At 44.1% G+C, this 17,654-nt stretch overlaps 1 protein-coding gene across 1 annotated transcript in view; it reads left to right on the top strand.

Annotated features, from left to right (window-relative positions):
* Positions 1-365: 365 nt before the first annotated feature.
* MYOCD (myocardin) overlaps positions 366-17,654 on the top strand; it is an 88,858-nt gene continuing 71,569 nt past the window's right edge. The window contains exon 1 of the mRNA XM_057715452.1: positions 366-492. Within this exon, the coding sequence (XP_057571435.1) occupies positions 438-492 (55 nt within the window). The 5' untranslated portion in view covers positions 366-437. The remainder of the gene's footprint in view (positions 493-17,654) is intronic.

The following is a 17,654-nucleotide window of genomic DNA, read 5'->3' as shown; positions in this document are numbered from 1 at the left end:
CTCCTCCGGCGGCTCCGAGCCTCGGGTCCCGCTCGCCGCTCCTGATTGGCTGAGCTCCTGTCAGTAGTAAAAAAGGATCAGATAGCAAACTGGGGACCTTCATAAAGGCGTGTTGGGGATGCTGGAGGAGCGCGGGCAGCCTGTGACATCAGCCGCGCACGCCTGGGATGCCGCGGCGCCCCACCAGACCCGGAGGAGGCGCAGGGTCCCGCCGGCTGAGAGTGGAGTAGCCCCGCGCGGCGAGGGGGCAGCCGCCACAGTGCTGGGGACACTGGTTTCGGTCACTGGCTGCCGCTGTACCCCTACCCGGGGGAGCTCGCGGAGAGTTGGCTGAATTCTGGGTTATTAACTGCGGTCAGCTGGGCTCCCGGGAGCCCGTTCCTGGTGGAAATCAGGGGCCATCTGGCCAGGGGACCAGCGGCTCGCTGAGACTCAACATGACACTCCTGGGGTCTGAGCACTCTTTGCTGATTAGGAGCAAGTTCAGATCAGGTAGGGCTAAGGCACTTAGCATTCCTTCTTCAACTTTTCCTCTCTGCACGTTTCAACTCCACACTGCTTTCCAATAAATGTTTCAAAGCCAGCCGTGGCTACTTCAGCTCTGTTCCCCAAAAGCACACTTGGCAAGCGAAGAATTTTATTTGCCTTGGGGGGCCTTTAATGTCTTCTGTTGTAAATGCTTTGAGTCGTTGAGTGTGGTTTTTGTTTGTGTAAAGGCCAGTCCTTTTACGTTTGTCTCTTATATCTGTGAATAGAAATTTTGGAGGGGTCCATCCGAAAAGGAATAACCTTGACAGTGAGCAGATAGGGGATTTCAAGTTTGAGAGCTGCACCGTGTCAGTTAGAGTTGCTGGGACGACGAACCTGATGCTGTATAGTAGATACAGGAGTCGCTTCAAATGGAGCTAATCCAAACAAATGTATTTCCCAAAAAAAGTCACTTGGGGGAAGTAAAAATAGCAAATTTGGAGCACACCAAGTATTTAAAATGACATCACTGTAGGAAAAAAAGAAAAAGTCCAGTGCCACAAATATTTTTTCCCAAACCATCTGATATTTATAAATGGAGACTTTCCCCCCAGATTCCTGTCCTGATAGAGAAACTTCTCAGAGGACACTGAGTGAAGGTGAGTGGAGAGGAGACGGGCCTTTAACTGCCCCACATGTAGGGTGGTAACTTGCCCCTGGAAGGTATTGATGTATGGGTCTCCACACTGAGACAGGGACACTTCTTCAGTTCTTTCTCAATAGCTCTGTGTAGAATATCGGTTTTATAAAAGTGGTAACAAATTGCCCAATAAATGGTACAACTTCTGCTTAGAAGGTGGGTTACTTTATATAAACTGTGATGTGAACATTTCCCATAACAGGTGTTAGAAGGATGCTGGCAAAATTTGCTAAGCTTTCCATCGCCCTTCTAAATGAGACCACTCAACATTTCACTTGGATGGATATTACAAAAAATGAGAAGAGTGGATGCTGGAAAGTAGAGTCCTCTGGGACTTCCTTAGATGCTCCTGGTTTTTAGATGTCTATGGGGTCCACTGGAGATTTTCTGTGGCTCTGTACCGTCAATGCGAGATGAAAACTTGAGAACTTAGGCAGCTACAAGACTCAGTGCTCGGAAGATCCGGGGCAAGTCTGCCAGGCACTAGGTTCTGCCGTGGATTAATCCATCCTTTCTGTGGTGAGGTGAGATGGTTGGTCTGTTAAATCCACTAGAGACATGGCCACTGCTTTGCAATTTGGTGAAAACCGCAGGGCAACACTGCCACCTTTCTGAAGAAGAGAGTATGTGGATTTGTTTTGCAAGAAGCTACACTTATTTCAAAGGCACCCTTGCCAATTTCCTGCAGGGGCAGGGGAGGGGCTGGTTTGTCTCTAAAGGGATTTGGTGATGTACTTGATAGTAGAATTGCAAAACACACTTATCAAACGAATGCTTCCTTCAGCTGCAGTACAGAGGCGAGAAAGACAGTGCTCCTAATTCCTGCCTTGAGGGGTTGGCGGAGTCCTGGTGTCTCCCAGGTGGACCCTATAGACCGAGACCCTGGAGCTTCTGAGAACCCCAATGGCAGCCTCACTTTTGATTTTTTTTTTTTTTTAAACTTGGACAGGCTTTTGTGTCATAGGAAGGGTTGCTTTGGGAAAACACGCTATCAAAGCAGACGTAGGCAGGCTTAATCCTCTACCTTTGATAAACAGGGAAACGGGGTCTGGAAATGGACAAAGTGGTTTGGTCATCTGAGATGCAAGGGGTTGATAATCTCCTGAAAGAGAGGAAGACAAGCTGAATGTAAAACTAAGTAAGGGTAATGTCGAGGACGGTGATTATTCTTCCTGGGGATAATTACAACTGTGGCTGCAGGAGCACAGAAGTCTGGCTGGCAGCATGCAAACAAGAGGGCCTCTTCCTAAGAGTCCTCGATTTATTTCATGCCTAACAATGGATAAAGAAGGCCTCTTCTCTGTTTTGATTTCTCCCTCTCTTTCTCTGTTTTTTTTTTTCCCCCTTCTTCTTTTCTTTCTCAAACTACTGGAAAGGTAAACTCGTAAAACTCTATCTCACTGCTAATGTTTGCTTTGATAGTAGACTCTGGTGTATTTCATTTAAAATGTTTCAGAAGATAAAGGAAACCAACGAACTTGTTCTCTGGTCATATAGCAAGGTATCCTGTATGGTAGGGCTGGTTTATAAGGGAGTAGGTAACTGTTTCGACTCTGAGAGTGACATGTATGGTAACAGCTTCCAACCCACGTTCTATAAGCTCTATTGGAGTCACCTTGTTATTAGTTGCAAAGCCCTGCTACCAGAGCAATAAACATGAAAGTTTACATGGACGACCGTATTTAGTGGCATAAACTCATCTTACTGGAGAAGCTGCAGGGTCTCATGATTCAATGTGCGAATCTAGTCCCAAAGTCGCTGGTTTTTTAGCAGGTATCTTTACTTATCAGCTGTATAACCTTGAACCTTAGATAAATTACTGATTTTCTCTGCCTCAGTTTGCTTCATTTGAATGTTGCAAATGTTTGTAGGGTTGTTGTGATGATTAAATGTGATAATACAAGTAGAGCTTCTAGAAAAATGCCCGCCACTTAGTAAGCCCTCAAAAAGAATTGTTCTATTATTTATATTCTTGGGCAGGATGGTCCTGGGTTTGTCACTTCTCTCTCAGTCTTGGTTACTTCATCTGTAAATGTCTAGGTTGGACTAGGTGATTTCTCAGACCCATTAGAAACATTTTATGGTTCTATGAAAACGCAAAGTTCGGAAATAAGCAAAATTGTGATTGGGCTGTGTGTCATGGGCATAAATCATAGGCAGTTTATGTAAATGCAGTCATTAGTGTTGCTTTTAAACTAACCACGTTTTTTTGTTTTTCACCTTCTCACTGTTGTTATGTCAATATCTGTAATTAGTATCACTGTCAGTAATTTTCTTCAATACCATAATCCTTGTATCAATAAGACACAAGGACCCGTATGTGTACACACACACACACACACACACACACCCCCATGCACAGAGGATCAAACAGAGAGAGAGAGGTCCATTAGTGGATTTCCCTTCTAAAGAATTATTGTGTTTCTTTTGCTTTTTTCTCTTTTTCTCTTCTTCCCCAACAGCTCATACAAAGACAGACCCTGGTTCCTGCCACAACCTTACCTCCATTCCCCAGAAATTTAGGGTTTTCAGATTTAGCAAATAAAAATACAGGATGCCTAGTTAAATTTGAATTTCAGATAAACAGTGATTAATTTTTTAGCCTATTGCAACATTGGGAGCATACTTTCACCTGAGCTAGGCATTCTGCATTTTCCATGGCAACGAGACTGTAAAGCTATATATATATTTACCTAATTTAATTGACCTCTTCAGATCTCATTTTTGTCATCTACAAGATAGAGGATTTGACTGGTTCATCTCTGCAGTTGCTTCCAGCCCTAAGATTTGATATTTTCCCAAATGAATGGCCCTGGGTCCTTCTGTAAAAGTTTTGAAGACTATAAGCTTCATGAAAGCATTACTGTGACCATTTTTAACTGTTGTATCCTCAGGGAACCGGACATAGAATAGATGCTCAGTAAATTTTTCTTGCATGGATGAGTGAATAAGTCACATCTGTCATCTTTATAATTAACCTATTATTATTGTAAGATTAAAATATGATTATTTGAAGACAGTCATTTCAGTTGCTTCAAATGTTCAGTCTTCTTTTCAAAATCTTGACAGCTTTTGTGTGATGTTTACTGGAGCACAAATCTTAACTATTCCAGAATTCTGTTTTGCTATTGAAATGACCAGTAGAATATTTTAAACGTTTGGGAAACTTGTTCCAGCCCAGTCTTTCAGGAATTTCTACCAGGTGTAGTCAGAATAAGAGGATGCTGAGGGCTGGATCCCATTTTGGGCATCTGTGCCAACTGCTCGTGGCTGAACCTATTCTTCCTTCCTTTGCTGACAGCCACCCATCGCTTCCTCAGCAACAGTGTCAATTTCCTGTGGCTGCTCTAGCAAATGACCACAGACTTAGTGTGTTAAATAAAACAACGCTGATTTATTGTCTTAGGGTTATAGAGGTCAGAAGGCTGCAAGCGTTCCCACTGGGCTAAAACCAAGGTGTTGGCAGGACTGCGGTCCTTCTGGAGCCTCTGTAGGGGAATCTGTCCCTTTGTCCTTTCTAGATTCTAGAGGCTGCTGTCTTTCCTTGGCTTCTGGCCCCATCTTCAAAGGCAGCCGTGTAGCATCTTCCAGTCTCTCTCTGACTTCTGCTCTTCAGCGTCTGTCTTCCACGTTCAAGGAATCTTGTGATTCCACAGGGCTCATCCAGGATAATCCCCCTATTTTATTAAAAAAAAATTTTTTGTGGTTGTAAAAATTTTATTATCATTATAAAGTGAAAGTACTGGTTTATAGAGTATTGGATATATATATTCTAATGTTAAAACAAAGATGAATGTTGAAGTAAAATTATTTCAGTGATATAAAAATTTACTACCTGTTTACTAAATATGCTATCAAAAGATCTCTCATGTGCCCATGGTGACAACATTTTTCTGTAACCACAAAGGTAGAGCCTACTATATGCCAGGTACTAGATAGATACTGGGAATTAAAAAATAAATGAGATTTTACCCCTGTACTCAAAGCTAACTATAAGCTAATAAACATAAAATATAGGGGACAATCCCCCTATTTTAAAAAGTCAGTTGATTGGCAACCTTAATTCCCCTGTGCCATGCATCTTTAGTCAGCATGGACTGCTACAACAAAATACCATAGACTGGGTAGCAGAACAACAGAAATTTACCTTCTCACAGCTCTGGGGGTGGAAGTCCAAGTTCAGGGTGCCACCATGGGAAGGCTCTGATGACAGCTCTCTTCCTGGCTTGCAGACGGCCGCCTTCTTGCTGTGTCCTCACGTGGCACAGCGAGCTCTCTGATCTCTTCTCACAAGGACACTAATCTCATTGTGAAGGCCCCACCCTCACGATCTCATCTGAACCTAATTATTTCCAAAGACCCCATCTCCAGATGCTATCACATTGGGGGTTAGGGCTTCAACATGTGAATTTGGTGTGTGGGGGACACAGGACATAGGACCACGTAAGGTGGATGCTGGCTCCCCCTTTCACTGCTCAGACCTCTATTACTTATTGGCACCAGTGCCCCACCCCAGAAATATCCATCAGAAGAGTGTAATGCCTGTCCTCAGGGACTCACAGGCAACCTGAAAGGTGCTGAAAAAGTGCTATATGAGAGTTACGTATTTATTCATTCAACAAACATGCATGAATATTTCTTCCATGTTTCCCTCGTAATGGAGACTGTGTTAGGAGTTGGGGGTCTGATCGGGGAGCAGAAAAGACCCACCCCATGTCCTCACGTGGAATATTAGAGCTGACCCTCTACTACCCTGTGTGTGGTTCCTGCAAGCCTTCTAGAAGTCCACATGAGAACACAGTTAGCGGGGTCTTAAAAGATGAGTGTGTTTTAAGTCCTAAAAGGGAATTAAAATTTTTTTTTAAAGCTAGGGGAGCATTCAGGGTCAGGCCACCTGCTTGAGACCGTTGCCTTCACCTCACATGCCAGGTGGGCTTTCCTAACATCGTAATTACTATGGCCACACCCCCCAGACTCCCCCCAGCCCCACACCTAACCTGCCTTATTATTTTCCATAGCTCTTGCCACTATGGGAAACACTGAACATTTTCCTTGGTTTACTTGTTTATTCGCCCATGAAGGCAGGAGTTTTTGTCTGCTTGTTCATTTTCACGGCTTTATTCCCCAGCACCTAGCACAGTGCTGGCATAGATCAGGCACCATGAGCAATGCCTTGAATAAATACATTTTATTTTCCCCCCAAAGACTATTCAGAAACAAAGATAGACAGTGTATGTTTTTATATATATTTTAGTGTATGTTTTTATATATTTTATTTTAAATATATAAATATATTTATATATTTTATATATTGGCGGGGCGGTGCTTAAGACTAGAACAAAAAAGAATGAGTGAATATAAATACAAAATTCAGAAAAGTAGTTACCTCTGGAGTGGGGGAGGCAAAGGGAGGAGTTAGGGATGCAACCCGAGTAGGAGAGAGGTTAGTGGCGGTGGTCTTAGGTTGGGCAGTGGTGACGTGCATGTTGATTATTAAGCAGATTAGCGAAATAATGTTCATTCATGGGCCGGTGAAGACACTGTGACCTGGACCAGAATCCAGTTTTGTGTATCTGGGGTCTTTGAAAAAATGAAAACATAAGCTTTTTTTTTTTTAAGACTAGAAAGAGTGGCATTTATCTTTTATCTACTGCAGTGCATGACAGACACGGTAAGATTTTGTCAAATTGGACTGAACCAAATTGGATGGATTCTGATCTAATTGGGTTGAATTGGAGAATAAGAGAAGCCGAAGTCTTAACCCCAGAGGCACGACTTTACATACCTCAGAAAAGCCGACCTGAATAGGAGATGCTGGAGTGTGAAGTGGTCTCTCGTCTCCTCTATTTCCATCTTACTAGCACGAACTCACTGGTCCTTTTGCAGATGGTGACCAGCTATCTTGCATCTCTGCCCAGATCAGGAAGGAAAAGCTGGCAGGTATATTTCCCAGGTATCAGTCTTTCTAGTCTTGTGCCCAATCTCCCATGGGCAGAACTGTGCCGGGAGCCCGTCATACCCACTTTCTGACTCCATGACCTTGGGAAAGTCAGTGAAGCTCACTGGGCATCCCTTTCCATACTGATAAAATGATCCCTACCATTTGTGAGGGAAAGACCTTTATGGAATTATTGAGGCTTTCTTCTGCAGAAAGATGTCCCCATTCCCCATGTGGGAAGGGATTACTTGACCTGGTGGCCTGTGAACTACACAAGAGAGAAGCATGCAGTAGTGGTTTTGACAGACACAAATAGGATTTAAAAAAAAAAAAAAACAATAACAAGGCTGTTTTTTGCAGCCTTATGATGTTAGTATTTGTTTTTTCAACTTTGTTAAGCAGACAGTGTTTAAGTCAGTAATTTGCACTAATTTCTATTCTGATATCACCCAGAATAGCTAAGTCAAGCTTTACTTTACTATATTTGAATTATCATTCTTAGATAAAAATACAAGGGTCTCTAGATTTTTTTAGTAATAAGACATGTCATTCATTCCCAGAAATTTAGAATAAATAAGCCTGATTCTTGACTTTTATTTTTACAGAGCACAGCAAAGTGCCCTCTGGAACCATTGAAGGAAAAATAATTTCTTTCTTTTCTTCTGTCGGTAGAAGGAAGATAAATTCTTCTGTTTCCCTAGAGATACTACTAGAGTGCTTCTCTTACATTTCAGTCATTCCAGTTGATGTTTGCAGTATTCGGCCACCTTAGATCATTAGAGAAAGTAGGCGAGTTCTAGCAGTAGAAGCAGTGGATTAAGCCACTGTAATATTGTAAACTGTATTTATTGGGTTCGCCGTATAGGATCTTAGCCATCATTTGGTATAAGTAGCAACTATCAGTAAATACACAGCCTCGCAATTTCCTAGTATGTCTTGCCTAACATCTCAATTTGAACTACTGCTTAAGTAAGTTATCCACCCTTCAATCTGTATCTCTTTCCCCTTGAACTCTTAAGTGGTGCAAAGTCATCAGTTCTTTCTCATAAAATGTAGTCCAGTAGCCCCCAGGAATATCCCTATTTCACAGATAATGACTGGAAAATACCCCTTAAGCTGTTTTGACTTTCCCATTTCCAGGGAACACTCTCCTTTCTTGAAGTCATTCAATTTTGTTGTCCCAACACTGGTTGGGCTGGTTTCTTGGTCTGAGGTCCGCATGGAACTTTTTGATACTCAAGCTCCACACAGGGCATTGAGGCTCCAAAACAGGCTAAATCTAAGAAAATGGTATTTAGTATTCATTGAAGAATAGTTTCCTCAATACTTTAAATGTCTTTACTAGTTTGTGTTCCCTTCCTGCCCTTGTTCAGACGTGTAAAGAGCTTTACAAAGCTATCAGAGCACGTGCCTAAGTTAAGCTCAGCCTTTTTATCAGTCAGCACGACATCATAAGTAGTTTTTTAAGCTGCTCCATAGCCGCATAAATTCTTGTTGTAAAGACAGTGTCCTATTCCACCAAGTGAGTACATAATAATTTACTAAACTCTTCCCACTTGTATTGGAAAATTAAGCCAGTTATAATTTTCTATATTATAGATAACACTACTGTGAAAATCTTCATGCACATAGATTTTTTCTTTCTCTGGATTGTTGTATAGGATAGTCATCCCTTAGAATAAATATTGAAGTGTGAGTATTGTGGTTAGGAATCTTTATGATCCATTATGGTAGCTTGTATTTCTGGACTGAGCTTAACCTTAGTCCTTTTTCCACGTGGCAGTGAATACTTGCCCCTGTGATAGAACTAACTCAGAGTCATCTTGGATGCTTATCCAGTGGGGACTGGCATTCAGTGAGCTTTTCATACCTTTTCAGTCAAGAATGAAAAGGAAAAGGAGCCACAGGTGCCTGATACCTTTGGAAACCTTTGGCTACCTCTGTATGATCTGCTGTTTGGGGACCAAATGTGACCATGTTACCAAATATGATCGATGCCTCATTGAAAGAGATGAGGAGAGGACTAGAAGTTACTGAGAACCTGTGATCTGTGACATTTTCAGTATCTCATTTAATCCTTACAAAAATGCTGAGACAGGTATGATTATTCCCATTTTATAGATGAGGAAACTGAGGCTCAAGATGTTAAACAACTTGAAGTAACATAAATGGCGGAGACCAGGTCTGATCCCGTCTGGCCATGATGACTGTCTCTGTCACAACCTAACCCTTGCTCCTCCCACCCCCTCCCCCCATCCCACACACACACACCTGGCCCAGTGGATTTAATTCTGAATTCCATTGGGGTTCTGGACTGCAACTCCAGGCGTATACCCAATTGCCATTATTGTCCTTGATTTCCTAAATAGTGATTTACTAAGCTACTTGTTTCTAATACTAATTAACATATAAATTACACCTGCCATCTCTCCCAAATCCCAGGACTTTTAATGAAACTGTTTCATAAATTTAAATCTCAGTTTATCTGATAAAAAAATTTCAAGAGATTTTTGAAAACCAACAACAAGAATAGACTTGCCGTAAGACACTAAATGTATAAGAAATATCTAGTAACAGAGAGTAGAGCGCTGGTTGCCAGGGGCTGGCTGGTGGGGAAATAGGGACAGGTTGGTAAAAGGGCACAAACTTTCAGTTATACAATGAATAAGTGACAAGGCATAAAATATTAGAAGACAGCTTTAAATTTAGCATCCTCCCCAAACACACACACACACACACACACACACACACACACACGTGCAGAAATGTCAATAAATTCTAGGTATTATCTCATTTTTTGATCAAATGGCAGTAAAAAAAGAGAAAATACTTTTTTTGATATTTTTAAAATTTTTATGCAATTTTTAAAAGCTACTTTCCATTTACAGTTATTACAAAATATTGGCTGTATTCCTCATGTTGCACAATACATCCTTGGGCCTATTTTATACCCAGTAGTTTGTACCTCTTCCGCCCCTATTCCTATAGTGCTCCTCCCCTCCTTTCCACTGGTAACCACTAGTTTGTTCTCTATATTTGTGTCTGTTTTTTTTTCTTATAGTCACTAGTTTGTTGTATTTTTTCAATCCCACATACAAGTGATATCATACAGTATTTGTCTTTCTCTGTCTGACTTATTTCACTTAGCTTAATGCCCTCCAAGTCCATCCATGTTGCTGCAAATGGCAAGATTTCATTCTTTTTTATGGCTAATATTCCACCATGTGTATACACCACATCTTCTTTATCTATTTGTCTTTATTCATTTGTTGATGGACACTTTGGTTGCTTCCATATCTTGGCAATTGTAAGTAATGTTGCTGTGAACATTGGGGTGCATGCATCTTTTCAAATTAGCATTTTTGTTTTTTTCAGATATATGCCCAGGAGTGGAATTGTTGGATCATATGATAGTTCTATTTTTAGTTGCTTGAGGAACCTCCATACTGTTTTCCATAGGGCCTGCAGCAATTTACATTCTCACCAACAGTGCATGAGGGTTCCCTTTAAAAAGAAAATACTTTGAAAGTTGAAATATTTGAAGCTCAAGAAGTTAGGGATCAAAACACACCACAAACATACCAGAAGCATTCAAGCATAGACAAAACCCTAGAAAGACCTGTTCTCAGGGATGACCTCTGGGTGACGAGAGAATGAGTACTTTTTCATTTTTCTTACATTCTTATTTCCTATATTTCTTACTTTGATGATCTATTCAGTGTATCCTGTATCTTCTCTAATAAACAGGAATAACTTTGGCATTACATGAATCAGCAGTGGGCATTGCTTGCGTGTTTACTTTCAAGCCATGGAGTCATGGGAGGTTACAGAGTCCTGATCGGAGGAGCAGCTGAATCTGGTTGGCCGAACACCTAGGAGGTTTAAGTTGTTATAACTTCCCACCAATCCAGAGCACACTCACATCCAGACTACAACTGAGGAGCTTGGTACCCAGCTGAGACTGAACACTGGCCACCCCTCCGATGAATTTCTGTTGGAGAATTCTAATGTGCTATTGTGACACAGGCCCGGCGATCTCGCTGACCTGGGCTCAAATTCTGGCTTCCCTTTACTGGTCGTATGAACTTGAGCATGTCCTTCAAGCTCTCCACTTCTGCATCTGTGAACGTAGGAACAAAAATGCCTGCCCCATGGAAATTTTGTGAGGCTTTAGTGAAGGCACATAAAAAGTCCTTGGCCTTGTACAAAGATGGGCTTCTGTACTCCATCAATGGTAGCAGTTTTATTCACAGACTAATGTTCATTATTATATCATCATTTATATCCACATGCTATAGGGTGTTATTTTACAATATTTTAAAATAACTTCATTATTAGTGTAAAATATCAATTGTTTTTAAATTTACAACCACCAGCCTCATGATTGTCTCACAGGATTTGCTGCTAGCTGTTCTCGTTTCTCTTACCCCAGGCGGTGTTTGAGAGCAGGGAGGACAGTCATTACAGAAGTCACCCTGCGTCCTGAAGGTGGTTTATATACATGTTATCAGTGATTTTCTCCCCTTTTTGAGGGAGATATTGTTATCACTTTCATTCTGCAGGCCGGGGTGGCTGTTGTGCAGCTCAGGTCTTCACGTGTTTCCAGCCGGAGCCTTGGGCCTCTTCTGGAACCTTGCAGGGGTACCATGGATGAGCGTGGCTCACAGCTGGTCTTTAGGCTCCATCCACCAGAGCCCAAATCCTATACCCTTAGAATAGAAAATACTGCTCCATCTAAAACTAAAACCAAGGCGAAGAGCTCTCTCCAGAGGGAACAATGTTTGAGGATCAGACAGCAGCCTGCTGAATTATTATACAGTACCTTTTATTTTTATGGTACGTTAAACTCTCAAGTTGATATGCTTATATTTTCATAACAGCTCTGTGAGATTACACAGTTGGTCGTGCAGGTGAGGAGACGGAGAGTCGGGGACATTCAGAAATTTGCCCAAGGTCACTCACTAGATTTAGAACCACAGCTCTGGGCTTTGGGCTCCCGGAACCAAGTTCTCCATGTGGTCCTCTGAGGAACATGCAGCCAGGGAGACACCGATGGTGCAAAGATGGGCAGACGCCTGGCTTTTTCAAGGCCAGTGGCTCTCAGCAAAATAAATGGTCCCTCTGCTTAGAGCGTTATTCACACACAGCAGCTGTCTGCACTGGCTTCAGCCTGAAACTGACACAACATTGTAAATCAGCTCTGCTTCAATAAAAAATAAATTTCAAAAGACGATTGGAAGAACTAGATTAGAAGGAGAGGTGAAATTCAGCATGTTTTACATGGTACTTTCCGCAGAGTATCAGCAGATATTGGTCATTCTTACAGACTTGAATTACTGTCTGTTTCACTTCCATCCTGAAATTTTGTACCTTTTTTCCAAATTTTCTATAGTGACCATGCATTTGTTTTATAATCAGAAGAGGCAATATGTGCCTTAAATGCTAGCACAGTAGATAGACCACAGGCTTCCCTTAGGATCTCAAAAGAACTTCAGTCTCTATTCCAGAACAACAACAATGTAGAATGAAAAATGTCCCCTTAATTTGGAGAGAACTCCTTTTCCTTGCCCTTGTAAAGCACACCCTTGGTTCCAAGTTCTAATTCACCTTTCTCACCAATTCTCCTCCAGGTGTTTGCTGGGTACCCACATTAACCTCTTGAATGTTTGTGTAGTAATTTATCCCGGTTCGCAGAGTCGTAGTTTGATCACTGCAGTGACCCTGTAAAATGGGTCTAATGATACCTTCCTTAGAGGGATGGGAAAGTGAGGTTCAGAAAGGGTTTGTGACCCACTGCAATTCACATGCAGAAACATGGTGGAGCAGGACTGAACCTGGATCTCATGACCCCTCCCAGTGAACAGTGGACACTTGGAGGCAGAAATCACAGTCCCTTTCCTCCAGGACCCCCCCCCACCCCACCACCAAGTACCAGCTTTCAAGGAAAGCAGGTCTAATAGCAGGTTCTGGTCCTGCAGGCCCCTCCTGCCTCCCCGGCGTGAGCGCGCTGTCTGCCTAATTCACTCGTGGCCCTAGGCCACGGAACACATAAACAAGCAGGGAAAGCCTCTGGGAAGAATCTTGATGCCCAAGTGGAGCCATTTGTCTTCTGAAATGATTGTTTGAAATTGTTTATGTCAGTTGCTGAGTTTCTGTTCTGCGCTTCAGCAACCTGTTTGTGATGGAAGAAAAAGTTTCCCTGCAGCCAAGCAGGCAGAGCTCAGCGGGCAGGGCTCAGCGGGCAGTTCTGGTGACAGCGTGGCCTGAGGCCGGCTGGTCCTCCCGACATGGATGGTTCTGGGGCGAAGCACAGTAGTCGCAGTGGAGCACCCCAAAGAATGGTCTGGTGCTCACTGTTTGCTGAGCACTGCTCTTAGTGCGTCACAGGTGCCAACTGAATCCTCACAGCAGTCCTGTGAGGGTGGTACTTTGGGTCCCCCTCCATCCCCCCACATTCACACATGGAGAAATTGGAGAACACAGCCCCAAAGGACACTTCATAAGACTCCACGACTAGTAAATGGAAAAGCTGGGACTTGAACCCGTGCACCCCTGGCTTCAATCCCTGTCTTCAGCTCCCACCCTGTACTGGCCGGAGCTGGCTCTCTCATGCTGTCCTCCCAGAGAGCAGGTGAATTGTGCCTTCTGTCCCCTTAGGGACATCACCAGCCCAGGGCACGTCCACTCGAGGACTGCATTCCTCCGGCCTCCAGTGTCTTGAGATGTTGTAACATAAAAGCCTTTAGCTCACAAACCTGGCAGCTGGCTTCGTGAGAGAGAATTCCTTTTGAGGCATGAATTAGTCTTCTTCAAATGTTTTGACAAACTGAGAGCATGGTGCTTAGGAAAAGGATCGCTTCGCAGTGTTTGTGTGAACAGATATCTTTCTCAAACAACTTGAGGCTGTGCGTGAAGCTGGATCATTGAAATAAGCACATGGTCATTCTGAGCTGGGGCTCCTGGGATGTGAATATTCCCCTGGTTTTTACCCAGCACGTGCCCAGCACTGGAAGCTGGCCTGAATCCATATGTCTCCATCTCCTCGAAGGAAGCAAGAGTCAGGACATCTCGTGAGATCAAGAGAGAGCAGTGGTGCCTGGCCCCAGCCTCTTCCCTGGGTGTCTGCTCGTTTGTGAGGACCACTAAGGCCAGTCCAGCAGCCCCCCGGCTCCCCTTCTGCATCCAACCACAGAGCTACACCAGTCACCTGATTCTCATCGTCTCTGCCTCTTCTCTGGATGCCCCCAGCGGTGGATGGGGAGACAGTCAGCTTCTGTCCTTCTTTGTGACCACTTGGCTGCACACAGGGCAACGCTTGGCCAAGGGAACAGTTATTGGTACCTGGGCTCCAAAGGCGAGGAGCAGGGTGTGCTCACATGTCAACATGACACACAAAAATGACCCCTGGCTTTCAGCCTTGTTTGGGAAACATGGCCAGGATTGGGGCAGGAACAGTGTAGACAACCTGGCCTAAAAGGCCACGTTCTCTCAGCTCTCATCACCCTGTCTCCTCTGTACCCGGCGGGTTGATGTCCGTGTACTCCAAGGAAGGAAACATCAGACCCATGAGTGATGCAGGCTGTTGCCGGGAAGGGGGTTTGTCCCGGAGTCAGAAAATGCCAGGGAAAGGAAAGAATTCTGTGAGTGGGCCACCCGTTGGGCAAGAAGAGGGCAGTTGTATCTACAGCCTGTGTCCAACAACGTCGACCTCCAGCTCTGAGCATCCCTGAAACCTCCAATGGTGGTCCTGCTGGTTGCTTTCCAGGAACTCCTCCACTGCTCTGTGCCTGACAGTATCCTTGAAGGGGGTCGTACGTGAAGGTTGATCCAGCTAAACTCAGGGTAGAGATCAACAAAAAGAAGTTCAAGGCCAAAATTATGGCCAGATACGACTGCCCCATCTGAGGGGAGAGCTCTCAGATGGCTGTTGCTCTGTCGTGTCCAGGGCTGGTGGTCTTTACCTGGCATTGGCTAGAGGACACACCATTAACAACCATCCGAGATGCTTCCCATGACATACTTAGCTCGGCTTCCTGGGTCTGCCAGTGTCATGCTCTGGGGTGTATGTTTTGGCCACCTTTACACACCCTAGGTCTGCCCCACTAAGAGTTTTGACTAGTGGACCAGGGTTTAAAGTTAGATCTCAAACCTTTGCTTGCCTGTGCTGGTAGCTTCCCACCACCACCAGCTGCCCCTCTTCAACACGAATCAGTAGGGAGTCGCTTGGTTTGCAAACAGTGGAGAATTAAATCTTTTTAGAACACTTATTGTAAGCATCCTGGGGTGTCTCATGGAACTCGGCAGCAGGAATGTGGCTGATCCTTGAAGAAGAATGAGCTGCAACTGGGGACTGGAAACACCTTCAGGCCACACTCTCTATGGCTCCCCCATCCCTATCGGCCAGCTTCACCATTGTCCCAGTTCACATGGCTGAAAGCGGCCACTCCCGACAGGCCCCAAGTAGACAGCTCTCTCCCAGTCCAATTTCCAAAATTCCTAGGGAAAAGCCCCATCCGTCTGGCAGGGTGGGTAGCTGTCCTTGGGGGAAGACTGAGATCAGGAGGAGAGGCCATCCGGTGGGAACATCTTAGCTACACAGAAACCACCGCCAGAGCAGATCAAAAAGGCATCTCCTTGTAAGCGCCGTGGAAAACCATCGAGAACTGAATAAAAGGCAAATATCACTTGCTTCTCATTTCCTCTCTTATTCCTCACTCTGCCAGGAACTTTGTCAACATCTCCCCCTTTCTCATCAGGGAAGCCACGTCTTTCGGGAATGGAAACTACCCCTGCACACGCGCAGACACACACACACGAAAACGGCTGTAGTTCAGCGGAACTGAAAGGAAGCAAATTAAGTATCAAGGGCTTAGCAACTCCATTTATTTATTTGCTTCAGTTTCCTGGGAGAAAAGGCCAGAAAAGCCTCTCTAATTCCCCAACGACGTGCAGCTCCCTTTTACAGCGTACCCACAGCTGTGATTATTTGTTAATGTCTTTTCCCTTCTAGCCTGTAAAATTCTCGTAGGCAGAGCCCGTGACCACTTTCTTTGCAGCTGGACCTTTAATGTCTGAAACGGTATCTAGACGTCTAGGAGGAGATCAGTAAATGTTGAATGAGTGAAACGAAGGATGGATGATGTTGACACACTCACCTTACTGCCAGGTTCCCAGATGAAAGCGTGGCCTCAGAGGCTCAGACGGCCCTGCCAGTGTTGCTACCAGTAATTATAGTGACAGTGCTTTAGTTTTGTGATTTTCTTTTTTTCACAAAAGTCTGATGAAAAACATTGTCCTGTAAATTTGACTCACCTGTCTCTGACTCTCTCTTTCTCTCTCTCTCTCCGTCTTTAATTTATCGTCAAGACATAGTGATTCTTCTTTTCCACTGGTTTCTCAAATCCTCCCTCTCCTCTCCATTCTCACCACGTCCAAGTGACCTCTCTTACTTTACCCATGGAGCCTGATAACAGTCTTCACACCAGTGCTGTCTCCCCCATTCGTGTTAGCCCAAGATTGGTTATCCTGAAATCTCAATGTTACCATATAACTCTGCTCAAAAAGTGCGAGTGCTGCCCTCTTTCTGCAGGATAAAGTCTGAAGACTTCAGCATAGCATTCAAGGCCCTCTGTCCATGAATACGCCCTTCCTTTTCCAGGATTCTCTCTTACCGCCCCACGATAGGATCCCTCTCCTTGAAAAGTTGGTATTCTGGGGTATGCTGCATATTTGGTGGGGCCCAATGCAAAATTGTAATGTGGGGCCGTTTGCTCAAAATGATTACAGTTTCAGGTGGTGACAGCACAGCATTAAACTACGCGCCGGGAGGGCCCTTCTGAGCGTAGGATGCTGATGGCACAGGTCATACGCTCATGAGGCTGGCTCTGGCCAGGAGGTAGCGTGTTGATCCACATTCCAGCTTTTATGTCTGCTCTGCCCATGATCAAGAATGTCCTTCCTCAGCCATCTGTCCTATAAGATGCTCCCTTGTAGGTGCAGAGGTTCTGTTCTTTTATTCCCGGCAGCCTTCTGTGAATGTGTTGCCTGACACTTTATTTCTCTGACTCATGTGTGGGCATCTTCTCTTCTTCATTAGATTTCTCCTGCCTTAAATTACTGTGTATCATGTTGGGTGTCTGGAGAGACCTCAGCCAATAGCACGGGACAGATAAATACTTCTTGAGAGACTGAATTGGTAGATTCATGTATGAGTGCATCATCACCACATTGGCCTGGGGGGTCCTAAAGATTTCTGGGGCCTTTGTAAAAACCATAGCTATTGGGGGTCACATTGCCCTCTAAATGGTCACTTTAAGACCCTGCATTTCACACCTGACTCCTTGGAACCCTTGGTGGGGAGGTAATGGTCTGCTATCTTGCAGCCTTTCTCCTGAGCTTCGAACATCATGCTAAGAACTATTACAAGACGTGTCATCCTCTCATGGGGAAAACTCTTGAGACGAAGAAATATCTCAGAGGCTTGAATTTGGAGACGTGCAAGGAAAGACAGAAAGACTCTGGTCAAAGGTGAAACCAAGGGTCATGAAA

The sequence above is a fragment of the Hippopotamus amphibius genome, chromosome 17 (genome assembly GCF_030028045.1).
Source record: "Hippopotamus amphibius kiboko isolate mHipAmp2 chromosome 17, mHipAmp2.hap2, whole genome shotgun sequence".
NCBI lineage: Eukaryota > Metazoa > Chordata > Mammalia > Artiodactyla > Hippopotamidae > Hippopotamus > Hippopotamus amphibius.
The sequence above is the reverse complement of the archived record's forward strand: the minus strand, read 5'-3'. Positions and strand labels throughout refer to the sequence as shown.